General features: G+C 42.7%; 2 protein-coding genes across 4 annotated transcripts in view; one reads left to right on the top strand and one right to left on the bottom strand.

Moving 5' to 3' along the window:
* LOC310866117 (uncharacterized protein) overlaps positions 1-9,898 on the bottom strand; it is a 266,238-nt gene extending 256,340 nt beyond the window's left edge. Inside the window, exons 1-3 of one of the 2 annotated variants that reach the window (XR_014569884.1) lie at positions 9,859-9,898; positions 8,468-9,721; positions 3,210-6,458 (exon numbers count right to left, since the gene is read on the bottom strand). Coding sequence is in view for 1 of the 2 variants with exons in the window: in XM_083775475.1 (XP_083631601.1) it covers positions 5,830-6,458; positions 8,468-9,032 (1,194 nt within the window). In the remaining variant the exon portion in view is untranslated. Of the gene's footprint in view, positions 1-732; positions 6,459-8,467; positions 9,722-9,858 lie in introns of those variants that run through there. The other variant, XM_083775475.1, reaches the window with a different exon arrangement.
* LOC310866118 (zinc finger protein ZIC 2-A-like) lies at positions 9,017-12,722 on the top strand. 2 transcript variants are annotated; one of them, XM_083775477.1, is made up of 4 exons: positions 9,017-9,109; positions 11,304-12,003; positions 12,119-12,282; positions 12,428-12,722. In XM_083775477.1, exons 2-4 carry the CDS (start codon positions 11,385-11,387, stop codon positions 12,611-12,613), a joined length of 969 nt encoding a protein of 322 aa, XP_083631603.1. In that variant the 5' UTR covers positions 9,017-9,109; positions 11,304-11,384; the 3' UTR covers positions 12,614-12,722. The 2 variants fall into 2 exon arrangements, with proteins under 2 accessions (XP_083631603.1, XP_083631602.1); XM_083775476.1 differs by lacking the exon at positions 9,017-9,109 and having other exon boundaries at positions 10,717-12,003.
* The last annotated feature ends 1,226 nt before the right edge of the window (positions 12,723-13,948 follow it).

Raw genomic sequence — 13,948 nt, 5'->3', positions numbered from 1 at the left:
TATGTGACATCATCAGGGATGAAGATGTGGAGACCCTGATGTCATAGTAAATGCAACCTGCTGTCGCAGTTAAGCCCATATATGGAGATCCCTGATGTCATCAATATTGGCCCTTATGGATATATATCAGAACCTGTTCTGACATTCCATATGTTGTTCCTTCCCCATCCATCCTTCCTCTTCGATGTCTCCCCTTTGACTTATACCTGTCAAACTCTAGACGGGCCTGCCCCAAAGTTATTAGTGCAGCCGCGCCCGGCAGCCGGTGAAAACTAGAGTTCTCAACAGGCTGAAATTTAAGGCCCGGCCCTACCTGGGCCCTCATCAAACCCTGTACACTCAAGAGAATGTCCCTGCTACCACCCTTAAATACTGTATAGAACTGTACTGTTCTGACATTCCATATGTTGATCTGACCTCCTCACCTGTACACCCTGTATACTCAAGACATGCTCCTTATATGGCCAGTACAGAATTAATTCCATGTTGATCTGACCCTCCCCATGCCAAAGCGCCAACGCTCGCCCAGCAGACTGTCGTCAACGAGGCGGGTGCGTGCACACGACCTCACCATTTAGGGCGAGGTCGCTTCTCGCCCTCAGGCGTCTTACTGGTGATAAATACTATCAAATACTTGTATCAATTGCAACCTTTTTGGTTGCACTGTTGCTCTGGTTGAATTTGTGTATGCACAATCCTGCCAGCCACTTAAACTCAGTTCACTCTTTTGAATGTTAAGATTTAATGAGTCAATAAGGAAACATGGGAAAATAGATTTGAACACGATACACAGTCATAAACTATCGCAGCAACCACACAGCAGGTTCAGTCCAGCTCATCATACATACATACATACATACTGTACATACAGTCACATACAATAAACGATAAGAATAATAATCAAAGGTAAACAGTCTCATATCTCTTCATGGCAAGTATTCAACAAAGTACACATTATTATACATACACAGATACACACAGGGTGTGTGAGCATGAGTGTGTTATGCTGCATTCATTTTCACACTCATGCACATTCATGTGCACTCACTCACTCCCTTTCTCTCACAAAACGCACGCACGCACACGCACGCACGCACACACACACACACACACACACACACACACACACACACACACACACACACACAACAATGAGATGCGGGAGCATTAGTGTATTTGACATTTTCATTCTTCAGTGTGCGTGTATGCGCGAGCGCGCACACACACACACACACACACACACACAAATTTAACATTTTAAATTCAAACATACACAAACGATACATTTACACAGGAAGAGAAGATCCGTTGTTAACCACTTTAACCCTGATGTCCCCATTTTGGAAAATTGTCAAAAAATGTAATTGAAATAGCAAAAATAGTAGATCTACAAGCTCACAACGCAGGGCGACACGTTGTGAGTTTGTAGATAGGCTATTCATCATAGAACAAAGTACATATAAAGAACAAGTGTGGAGTAAAACCCAGCTATCCTAGACAGTAGACATGTGATGGTAGCTTAAAACAGTGAGTTTTGAGTTTTTAAAACACAAGCTGGCTTTCATCCAGTTGTTTCATATGAATTTCCATATATCCGAAAGGCTCAACAGGAACAACACATTTATGTTTTTTTTGTTTTACAAAATGTCCATGATATCACAATGTTTCTTTTGAGGTGTACAAGGTTGTGTTGCTAAATAAATTATGCTATAAATCTTTCGGATGCCTAATAGTAATAGATTCTTGAAAAACACATTCTGTTTACTTTGTGACAGAACTATGTCATGGCCCCATTTTTGGCATTTGGAGTTTTCATTAGTATGTAAATTCAGCTACTGTGGGTTCAATTCTGTCCCATGAACGTGGTGCCCAACACCCCGTAACTGAGATATGGATTTTTTTTTATTTTTTTTTATCTGCTTGGGTCACACAGGGTAAAAATTCAGATATTCTGTTGCTATGTAAATCTATTGTAACCACATCTATGACTGCATGATTGGATTTGACTTTTGACCTATAAGTGCTGGGGCCTGCCGCCTGACCCCTCGCTCTCCAACATCGCTAAGTGTAATAATCTCTTGTCTTGTGCACCAGTCAGAGAAATCTCACAACATCACCATAGAATTATGAGTAAACAAGTTCTGTTCATGAGAGTGAACGTGAGCCAGATTGTGTGCGTGTGTGTATGTGTCAGTTCAGGATGTGTTATGTATTGAAATGAATTACGACAAGAGACATCATCTGTTCATATTCAGACCTATTAAACGAGCAGCATCGTAAACGAAATGTCCATCCCTCCTCCACGCTTCTAATATCGCTGTTTTAGTAGGATAAGGATAAGGGCTGGGGTCAATTCAACATGATGAAAATAGAAAGGGCTATTAACAGAACACAGATTCTCACTTCTTTCTGAACTTAGTTCTACAATGTTCATTCAACTTCTACTTAATTTACTTGTTGCATGTGATCAAATGTTGCATTTATATAGCGCTTTTATCCAAAGCGCTTTACACATAAGATTGTGCATTACATTCACCCATTCACACACCAGTGGCGGAGGAAAGTCAGGAAACCATGCAAGGCCCCAAACTGCACATCAGGAGCAATTAGGGGTTTAGTGTCTTACTCAAGGACACTTCGACACTAACTCTGGGGGAGTCCGGGATCGAACTTGGATCCTCACGTTCCCATCCGGTAACTCTACCGGCCACTCTACCCCTGAGCTACTGCCGTCCTGCCTCAAGTGAATTGAGCCCAGTCCTGGAAGTGATGCATAGTATATGAACCCAGGGTGTTTTGACAAAGCCTCCAACTCTTGGCCTAACAGAGTCCTTTCAAAATCATTGCGTCATTTAAAAAAATGCTGTTTGCAATATTAAAGGCTATTTTCAGATTTCTCAAAGATGTAAGCTGTCCAACAACATCGCTCTACTCCTCAATCAGGTATCCCATGCTTTTCAAGTGATTTCACACCCTCCTCTGCCTCCACTTTGCATACCTCTTACTAAGCATTCAGTTTATTTCATGTTTATTTCACACGTACTGTATGGTGCAATGAGGGTGAAATGAGGAGAAATATTGTTGATGTTTGGTCAGTTGGATTCAGCTACCCTGACCCTGATGTGGAAGGCCACATACGCAAACATTATGAAGAACACTTGATCTACTGACAGATGTGTACTTTTGAGACACCTTGTTAACAAGCACACCAAATGTATTTGTCGTGATTTGAAACCATATTCAAATGTAGTTGTCCAGATTAGTTTGGGACTCAAACAAATCAGACTGCAATGAATTTACTCTAGGCATGTCAACACTATGACATAATAATTTCATTAAAACATACAAGTCTAGAAAATATTACATTGACGGCCATGTAGCTTATTATGCACTATACAATGGAAATAAGATAACATTTTGAGCCAATGAAGAGGACCTCCTCGAACTGTGATATTCTACATTCTAATTTTCAATCAATCAATCAATCAATCAACCAATCAATCCTTTTGTGATGAATTGTGGACAACATGATTACTAAACTGTTTCTTAGGTCCAATTAGTTATCCACAATGACTTTGTTCCATTTTCTAATCTGTCTCTGTTGAAGAGAATCTTGTCCATTGTCTCAGCATGTTGCCTATGCATCATCATCTATTCACATGTAGTAGCTGCCAAAACACGGATAACGATCAAAAGGAGATTAAAACTCAATTTAACAATTCTGTTCTTCCTCTCGTCTGGCATTATTATCATTACAGCCAGAGGCAAGGACACTAACAGAAGCAATGCCATAGAAGCAATGACATTTGAGAAATACAACAGAGTTATTCTCAATTAAAGGAGTGATTGGGTTTATCTTCCTGGTGATATTCTAAAGAAGACAGTTATTTTATGAAGTAGTGAATTACCATTCAGTGATAGTGTTAGCGGCCAAACACTTCACTGAGGTTTGCTGTGGGAAACAAATAGGTCTCACGTTACTGAACTGGATTCTGAAGGGAAACAAAGCTAAGTATTCCAACCAAATTATCATATGAACAATTTACACTAGAATGGGACGTTATGTCTCAGTTCACCGTTTGTTGTTTGCCTGGCCAGAGAAATTATCTAAATTAAATTGACAAATATAGGTTGGACTGACCTAGTCCTACAGGAAGAGAACACATTCATTCTTAAATTGAGTGCTGTTCCCCTTTAGATAACACAATGGCAAGCAAGACGAGAATAACATCTATTATGTGCAGGTTATGTGCTGTCTGTGCCGAGAGTTGTGATGACCAATAATTCTAGTCCCTCCTTAAAGCAAGGCTCTAGGAAGAAAGGCCTTGATTGTTTCCCTAAATCATATTTGCTCCAATCTGAATGATGAATCAATTAATAGACAGTCTACAATCATTCTGTGTCCCGTTCACTCTAACATTGCATTTTAAGTACGTGTGTGTGTGTGTGTGTGTGTGTGTGTTGGCAATACATATAAGTGCTATCACCAAATCGACCAACAAATGCATGACACAAAAATAGGGTGCTCTGTTGAAACAAACACCACGCACCTCGTTACTAAATAGGAGTTGTACGCTACATGAAAGTAGCCTCCCACAGAGCTCTTTGAAAGGTATACTGACACAATTAGGGCAAACTCTTTTAGACATGTACTGTAAAACACACCGAGACTCACATTTAGAATATTAAGTGCATTAGAAGAGTGGAGCACAGCACACCTAGTTTATGGCAACTGAAACCCCTGAAGAGTTTAACGTTTAACCTACAATTCAAATAATTTATTTTACGGCTGTTTTCTCCACCGTATTTTTGCGGATAAATCAGATTTGAGATCACATGGTCATGGTTTAGGTCGGAATACACCTGAATCGATGCGACATATGACACACATAAAGATTGAACTTGTTCTGGTTAGTTTTTTTATGCAGTGAAGTTGTGCAAATAAATTTTTTTTTTAAACTTGTGTACATCCTTAGCTGATGATCTTTCACTGTGTGTGTGTGTGTGTGTGTGTGTGTGTGTGTGTGTGTGTGTGTGTGTGTGCTCAGGTGCGTGACTGTCAGTGTGTGTGTGTCTGTGTGCAGTTGTGTGACTGTCAGTGTGTGTGTGTCTGTGTGCAGTTGTGTGACTGTCAGTCACAAGTATATTCTATTCTATGGCAACCTATGTTGTGCTGTGTTGATGTGCGTTCCACTTGGAATGTTCTGTATTTAGTGTAGCCTCAGGATATCTTGGTGGCATTTCCTTGGTACTATTTGTTTGCATGTAAGAACCCCATGTCAATGTCATATAAGACTTTCAAACTTTTTTTACCACGCTCTATTTTTATTTTATTTTTTCCTAAATGATGCCTCTGATCATTGATGTACCGTATAAACTATACTGTTTCATACATCTGTATGTCTCAAAACTGTGTCAGTATACCTGGAAAAGGATCCGTTTGGGGTAGGGTGTCTTGTATCCAAGGCTCAAATCCTGTCTGAAATAGGATCAGTACTCTGCTATGAATCATACAACCTTCGCACAAGTGCCCAACTGAGCGAGGACGTAGCGATTAGCACTACATAGAAGAGGGACAAGTCCCGCTTCCTTTGATCCAAGGCTCCAGTGACCAGAATTGTTCTATCCATCAGAGAGAGGCCAGTAAACCCATTATGAAATGGATTCAGATCCCGTAACCAAGGCGTTGCACTTAACCACCACTACAACAACTGCAAGGACTGCATTGGAAATAAAATGTGGCAAAACTATCACACACACCCCATTCTCTGGCTGGACCTGCATCTGGTGATGTTTGATGTATGTTGTTCAAACATCGGTCAGTCTCTCCTACGTGTTGTACTCTTCATCGCTGGGTTCCGATTTGATGTCCTCCGGGTTTAGTAAAGGGAACTGGTGCTGGCCTGTAGTCCTGGTACACACGTACCACTCTTTAATGTTAGACACCTGAGGTAAGGGCGGGTTGACTGAGCGCTGGCTCCTCCGCTGGCTCCGGGAGCTCTGCTGCTGCTGGGCCAGCCGGCTCTTCACCAGGCCCGACAGTGAAAGGTCAAGGGGCATCGCCACGGGAGACGAACTCCGCAGCAGAAGCTTATGGTCCACTTCCCGCAGCATGCTGTGATCCAACAGGGGAGGGAAACGAACGTTTATGTCCGGGCGCGAGGGAGAGTGGCGGTTCATTTTGAGATCGAGAGGCTCGAGCAGAGCCTGATGAGGTGTTTGGTGTGGCTGGTGGACGAGGAGGGACTCATACAGGTCGTGGGGTTCCGAGGTAGGTGATGACTTGATGTGGACCTTCATGTGTTTACGCAGCGAGCTGGGGTGAGTGTAGGACTTGGTGCAACCCAGCGCTTTGCAGTCGTAGGGCTTGGACGCCGTGTGGACCTGTGAATGCTTCTTGCGGTCACTGCTGTTAGCGAAACGGCGTTCGCAGAACTCACACTGGAACGGTTTCTCACCTGGAAGACACAGACATGCATCGTACCAATGATCAGAATATTCTGCATTTGTCGATGGCAATTCCCTAAAAAAAGGATAATATTCAATTATCACATACATTTCACATTGTATACACATTATGCAAATTGTATATATTCTGTATTCTCTGTGTAGTTGTATTTATGCCCAGTCTCTGAGAAAGAAATTTATTTTATTTTATTTTTTAAATTGCAATTGTACCTGAAGAGGTATAGCTTACAGTTTTTTATTCCATCATTCCAATATTCTATAGTCATCTACGTTGCTTTTTGTTATTATAATATCTTCATATCTTCAATATATATATATATATTAAAAAGAAAATCCTTTACATTTTTATCCCACAAAATGTAATCATCTTTTTTCACCCAGTGTCACTGTCCAATGTAATCCTGGGCGCTATACTCCAGAAGTATACTCCCTCTGACGCGAACTGAGCTCAATCAGCTCATGCTTCCTTCAATGCATGAGGAGTGAGCAGGCCACTTCTTATCACCTGACAGGGGCATAGTGTGAGGAAGGAACACGTTATTCCTACCAGTTACTTTTCCCTCCATCAGGATCCCGGCTGGCCAGGCGGAGACAGTATATAGAGACCAGGATTACTGCATGTTTTTTGTGAGGGTATACCTACCCTAAGAGGAGAACATGCAAACTCCACACAGGAAGGCCCTTTTGCAAACCCCACCCAGGGTATGGGCACCGATGACGCGGAGGTGAGAACGCGCCCCTATACAGCGCCCACAGTGGGAATTGAACCCAGGGCCTTCTAGCCGTGAGGTGACCTTCCACCGATATTTAGTCACCATGTGGAGCTATCACATTTATATAACACAAGGCGTGAAAGTTCAAAAGCAAAAATAACGGGCTCGCACACTGAAGGAAGTATGAGGCTCTTTGGATGCAAAGAAATTGTCTTTACTTAAAAAGATGCAAATGACATGGTGAAAATAAAGTGACACAAAGCAGACATTTGATGAAATATAAATAAAATTCAATAATTCAACACATAAAACCTTAAAGTAATATTTACTTTGTGAAAAGAATTATGCAATTTGCTGTTGCATCTTTCTTGGCCGTGTAAACAGCGACTGACCTTTCTTTTTAATTTCAGGGTTTTGTTTTGTATTTAAAAAAATACAAAAAACAATACAAAATATATTTCACATACCGGTACATATACCGTAGGCTATAGTATATACAGTACACACACACACACGCACACGCACACACACCGTAATATGCACCATGCAAACAACTATGTTGGGCCTTGTATTGAAAGATATTTCAAGTCCAGTTAAAGTCAAGTAAATGAAAGGAACCCCCCCATTATGCACTTAATTGTCTTAGCCTATATGTGTAGAGTGCTATACATATTGAGATGAAAATGTGTCACTGAATGGAAGGTGGTGATTTTTGTATTATCATTTTATATTTTACATTGAGCTGCTGACTATACAGTGTCACCAATATGTAGGCCTATAGTAATTTTCTGTTTAGGTGGTGAAACTGTAGGCTATTATTATTAGTATTATTACAGTTATATTACTAACAAACATTGTCATAATAAATGTGCATGTATTAACTGGATTATTCTAAGGCCCACTGGTCCTCATCACTACATCATCAGAAACAGCAGCATCCTGATTTGCACAGCTGGCTCCGGTCACCTTACATGACTCCTCCTGGGCTGCAGTCAGAGCGCTGAGTTCTCTAGGAAGGGGTTAGGAAAGAAGGGAGGAAGGATGCGTGGTTGGGAATCGGTACCGAATTGAGCCCACATGTAAACATGGAGGGGATTCCTGCCAGGGAACACTTTGAAGATTATCCCTATATATTCATCTCGTTATACAGACACGCCAAATCTTTAAAACAGCCGTATTAACGTGATGACACGCACGGTTGCATTAAAAAAAGCCGGGGGGGGGAATTAAATGACGTTTTCTATGTAAACACTATACGTGTTTTCTTTAGATGAAAACGCTATTACCCGTGTGCGTCCTGGTGTGGATCTTGAGGTTCTCGGAGCGGGCGAACATCTTGCCGCAGTTGGGGAAGGCGCAGGAGAAGGGTTTCTCCCCGGTGTGAACCCTGATGTGGTTGATCAGTTTGTATTTGGCTTTGAACGCCTTGCCGCCCCGCAGACACTCGTCCCACATGCACACATGGCTCAGGCTCGTCTCGAGCCCCGCCGCGACGTGCTCGGTGGTGACGTGGTCCACCAGCTCGTGCATGGAGCTGAAAGTTTGCTCGCAGACCGCCGTTGTCCGCTCGAGCTTTTGTCTCGAGGAAGTTGTCCGTTCCGTCCCGGTCCATTTGCACACCAGCTCCGTCTTGACGACGACGACGGGGCCTTTGGAGAAGTCCAACAGGCCGTCTAACGTTACTCCCACTCCTCCGCCGCCGGTAACGTTGACAGCGGAGGCTGGAACGTTGGTGCTAGCGCGCTGCTGCTGCTGCTGGGGCGGCGGAGCGATGTTGGAGGCCCCGGAGTTGTTGTTCCCCAGCGGAGAGACGAGGCCATTGTGCCTGGCTACAACAGCCGCCCGCTGCATGCTAAACCGCGGCGGGCTGCTTTTCGTGCCCCCGCTCCTGTCGCGGTGTGGATGCCTCGCTTTTCTCGTTAAAATCGGTAAGATCCGAGCGGGAAGCCGTTTAGCGCTGTCTTCCCCCCCTTCCTGGCCCGTTTTGATGTCGGGAAAGGCGCATGCGGCGGTCTTGTTACCCCCCGCTGTTCGGTGTTAGACCCCGGGAGTCAGACCCTCCATGCTAGTTATTCACACAGTGAATGGAGGGGAATTGAGTCAAAAGGAGCAGAGTGGGCCGTGTCCCATTACTGTGAGGCGGCATCCTTCTTCCCTTGCCTTTTTCGACTCCTCGCTCTTTCCCTTGTCTCACTGGCATGTCAGTCTGCACTCTGCAAATAATCACTGAATAAATATAGAAACCAATGAATATATACACGAGGAGACTGGAGTGATTATGAACACATAACAAATAATAATCATGTGGGCAGCTAACCTCAATGCAGTTCATTTAATTTAGCCACAATATATTATAACACCCCAGGACGTCAATATGCCTATAACACAGCTGTTAAGAGGACATGTGAGAAAAGGTGACACACAGACACACACACTACCCCTCAAATTCCAATCCAAATTGGCGTGTAAAAAGACAAAAATCAAAATAATTATATGCATGCATGTAGAAAGAGAATGTTTCTGTGATGTATACAGTAGGCCTATGTCTATATGATTTCTGTAGGTTAATGATGATGATAATAACACACACTATAGCCTATACACACTTCCCCTCAAATTCCAATCCAAATTGGCGTGTAAAAAGACAAAAATCTAAAGAATGATATGTGATGTATACAATAGATACGATTTCCGTAGGCTATAATGATGAAGATAATAATAACAGGCTAATGATGATAATAATACTAATACTAATATAATAATAAACCGCAGTAGGTCTACCCTGTGTTAACAATGTTCAAGTCTTGTGGCAGAGGCACCTCAATGAAATAAAATATGGTGGCTGGCTGGGCTCTACAAACACCACAGGGTATTTGTGTACTACTTTTCTCACAAAGGAGATGGCATTCACTTTGTACATATAGTGTTTTTTCATTTGTTGATTATGGCTGTATACATTTTATATGTTGATTAATTGAATAGCCTATACATATAGGACGACCACCACAATGGAAACAAGTCCCAATTACTTTTTTGTTGTTTAATACCCTAAATTTCTGTAGCCTATACATTTCTGTCTATATGGACAGAAATGTAAACGACATGGGGTAATAATAATAAAATAATAATAAAAAAACACACAAAGGTTTGTTTGATATATCAATCAATCAAATAAACCTTCTTTGTGTGTTTATTATTTTTATTTGACCTTTTAATAGCCTATGTATACAGGCGAGAAGTCCCAAGTTCTCTTTTATGAGGGATCCCTGTAACTTACAAGTTACACAAACTGCAAACACCACACATTCCCAACTTTGTCCTTGTCAAACCTTTTATAAAACCTTTACATTTATTTGCTGGCCTAGAAATTGTTCCTATATATAATTTCGCCAATAACCTGCAATTATATTGTATTATTGTTTGTATAGTAGGTAATGCCTTTGCATGATCCAACGGCTTTACAGTTTAAAAGGTTTTCAATAGTGAAGGCCTGATGATTTTGTTTTGCCGCTGAAATGTAAAATTGTTCTAGCCCAAGGGACTCTTTCAGGTTATGCATGAGGCTACTTTCCCTGTCCTCTAAAAGTCACACTGGGCGGAGTTTTATGCTAATATCATAGTAAACATGGGCATACCTTATTGGCTCACACAGACACAGGGCATTTGTGGGTATGACCAATCAGACAAGACCGTGGGACCCCCGTTTGTTGTAAAAGGAGAGGGTCCAGACTCCAGAGTTAGTTAATTACTCAGACTTACACACAAGTTGACACAACTGAAGTGAAGAGTATTCTCTGAGACACATTGTATTTTGTCTTGCCTTGATTTGATCTAGTACAACTTCAGTAACATCTTGTTTTGGGACTTGATACCGGCTTTTAATTATTTTTATTGGATTTTTTTTAATGTTGCGACAGCTTCATGCTGCGTATTAACACGGTTCACAGTGTATATATAGCCTAAATTAACCTCGGAATTTGAAGCACTATATATATACACGAGACAATGCAACACCAGATGGACCGAGAGTCTGGTGTCTTCATGGATTTTAATGTGCCGCTACACATGGGCGCCGCGCCTGCCTTCAAACTCAGTCCCGAGCACCACATGATCTCCCCCCAGGGCCACCACGGCGCAGCAGCGTTCGCGGCCCAGGGCACGTCTTACGCGGCCTCCTACGCCAACTCCGCTCGGGATTTCCTGATGAGGAACCGAGGCTTCGTGGGCGAGTCCCCAGCAGCGGGACCGGTCGGCGACCACCAGGTCCACCAGCACCTCTTCAGGACCATGGCAGGCGCAGACGCCCAGGGGCACGGGCACCTCATGTACCCCCTTCACGAGCAGGCGCTGCACGGTGGAGGAAGGCTCGCCGGAGTGGGAGAGCAGTTCCACCACCATGGAGTGAGATCAGGCGACCCTTATTGCCAATACGGAGCGACGAACATGGGGATGGCTGCCCACCATCACCACCCCGAGACGTTCTTCCGCTACATGCGGCAACAGTGCATCAAACAGGAGATGGTGTGCAAATGGATCGACTTGGAGCAGAGCGACCACCGGATCTGCGGGAAGACCTATGGCACCATGCACGAGCTGGTCGCGCACGTCTCCGTGGAGCACGTGGGGGGTCCGGAGCAGAGCAGACATGTGTGCAGCTGGGAGGAATGTCCGCGCGAAGCCAAGCCCTTCAAGGCCAAATACAAGCTGGTCAACCACATCCGCGTGCACACCGGAGAGAAGCCGTTCGCCTGCCCGTTCCCCGGCTGCTGCAAGGTGTTCGCCCGCTCGGAGAACCTCAAGATACACAAGCGAACGCATACAGGTGGGCACCGTTTAGTTATGATATTTCTTAATGTAATGTATTTTATATTCTTAGTTATTTGATATAAATGTCGAGTTTGGCACACGTGTCTAATTTTTCTGTGTTTCTGTCTCAGGGGAAAAACCGTTCGTGTGTGACTACTTCGGCTGTGACAGACGCTTCGCCAACAGCAGTGACCGCAAGAAACACATGCACGTTCATTCGTCTGAAAAGCCCTATGTGTGCAAGATGTGTGACAAGTCCTACACCCATCCCAGCTCCCTGCGAAAACACATGAAGGTAAACAGCCGTTTTTACGCACGAGTTGCATCATTACGCACGGCGTGTTCTGTGAGACATATAGCCTGCAACTTGACAGGTCACTGGTGTATTGAAAACCCTGATGTGCAAATAAACTGATCGACATGTGTTATTCTTCACATAGGTTCACGACTCCTCGGCCTCGATGTCAATCTCCGAGCCTTCCCCGGCGGCCAGCAGCGGTTACGATTCTTCCACTCCCACGGTGTCGCCAGGTTCGGACACGCATGGCGAAATGTCACCAGATTCTGTGGTGCTCAGTGGGTCTCACGGCGCCATCTCGCCTAACTTCAGTGAATGGTACGTCTGAGACGCCAGCGATGGGAAGAACGGCGCAAATGATTTTCGGAACTCAGAGACAATTAGGAGCCATGAGGACTGCTGCGACAAAAAGCCTTAATTTTTTTTGACACTGGAGAGGCAGGCTTCTTCATCCAAACGGACGTTTCACGCGGTGTTGATGGCATTTATTTACATTTATATAGTGTTTTTAATGTTCTGTTGTCATGTATTAGCTAGCCAGATTTTGGCTACACATCATGTTGTGACAGAGCATTGTTATTATTTTTTATCGTGATTCATATGACGTTTTTTTGTAACTGTACTATATGATTCACAATGTAAATAAAATAAAGTGAATTTACTCGATGAATCTGTTCTTGTTTCCTTAATCTATTTTGCCGACTGGTGATGTTCTATTCTAACTGGGCCTGTTTTACCCTTATTTAGCTATATGTACGACCAAACAGATTGAAAGGAGAATTGGACTAAATAAATATATTTCATCCAGGCAGACAATGATTTTCCTATTCAAATTATGACGGGATAACCTGCATTTATGTCCTATACGCTATTATAGGCATATCTATGAATCGTTCCTAATTGTGTAATAACATATACAACTATTCTATAAGGTGTAAATAGTTCAATTGTATTCTATTTGTAAGCAAAAACAGTGACAACGCGCATAATGTCCTGTGGTCACACATGGCATTTCACACATGTAGATGTAGTCTAGGCTATTTAACATTTTAAAGTAAACAATTATAAAGCTCAAATTCCAATAGGAGAGATAAACCTATATGCTTCAAATGTAGCCAGGCTAGTGTTCCAGGTCATAGGTTATTTCATATTCCTATTATTGTTCTTGTTTCATCTCTTCCAATTTAATTTCTTGCATGTCTTTAATATTACACACCACAGCATGCAGCCTATATTTCTGCTACAAAAACTGATAACATTTTCAATAAGTGTTCTTATTTGTTTGCCTATATAGCTTTGGACTTAAGAAGGCTAAAATACATGAAATTCAAATAACCAAATGGCTATTCTGTGTTCATTTGAGTTAGCCTAGACTGTGAAGAGAAATAAAACGGATAGGCCTATACACATTGGTTTTGCAACCTTTTGGACATTGTGTTCACTATATATACATTCATTCCATATCAATTGCAAGGACCCCCAATTTGATGTGCACCAGACCACCCTCTGGATACTATCTCTGGGACCCAAGAACATTTCAGCCTTTGTTATACTTGATATGGTCTGCCGTCTGTCATTTGGTCCAGAATTCCTTTACAGTCTGTAACCATATAAGCCTAATCTCTCATTTTCCCTCTTTTTTGTCATTCTTGTATATTCTCTG

The sequence above is a fragment of the Protomyctophum parallelum genome, assembly GCF_964188405.1.
Source record: "Protomyctophum parallelum genome assembly, chromosome: 10".
Taxonomy (NCBI): domain Eukaryota; kingdom Metazoa; phylum Chordata; class Actinopteri; order Myctophiformes; family Myctophidae; genus Protomyctophum; species Protomyctophum parallelum.
This window is presented reverse-complemented; position numbering and strand designations above follow the sequence as displayed.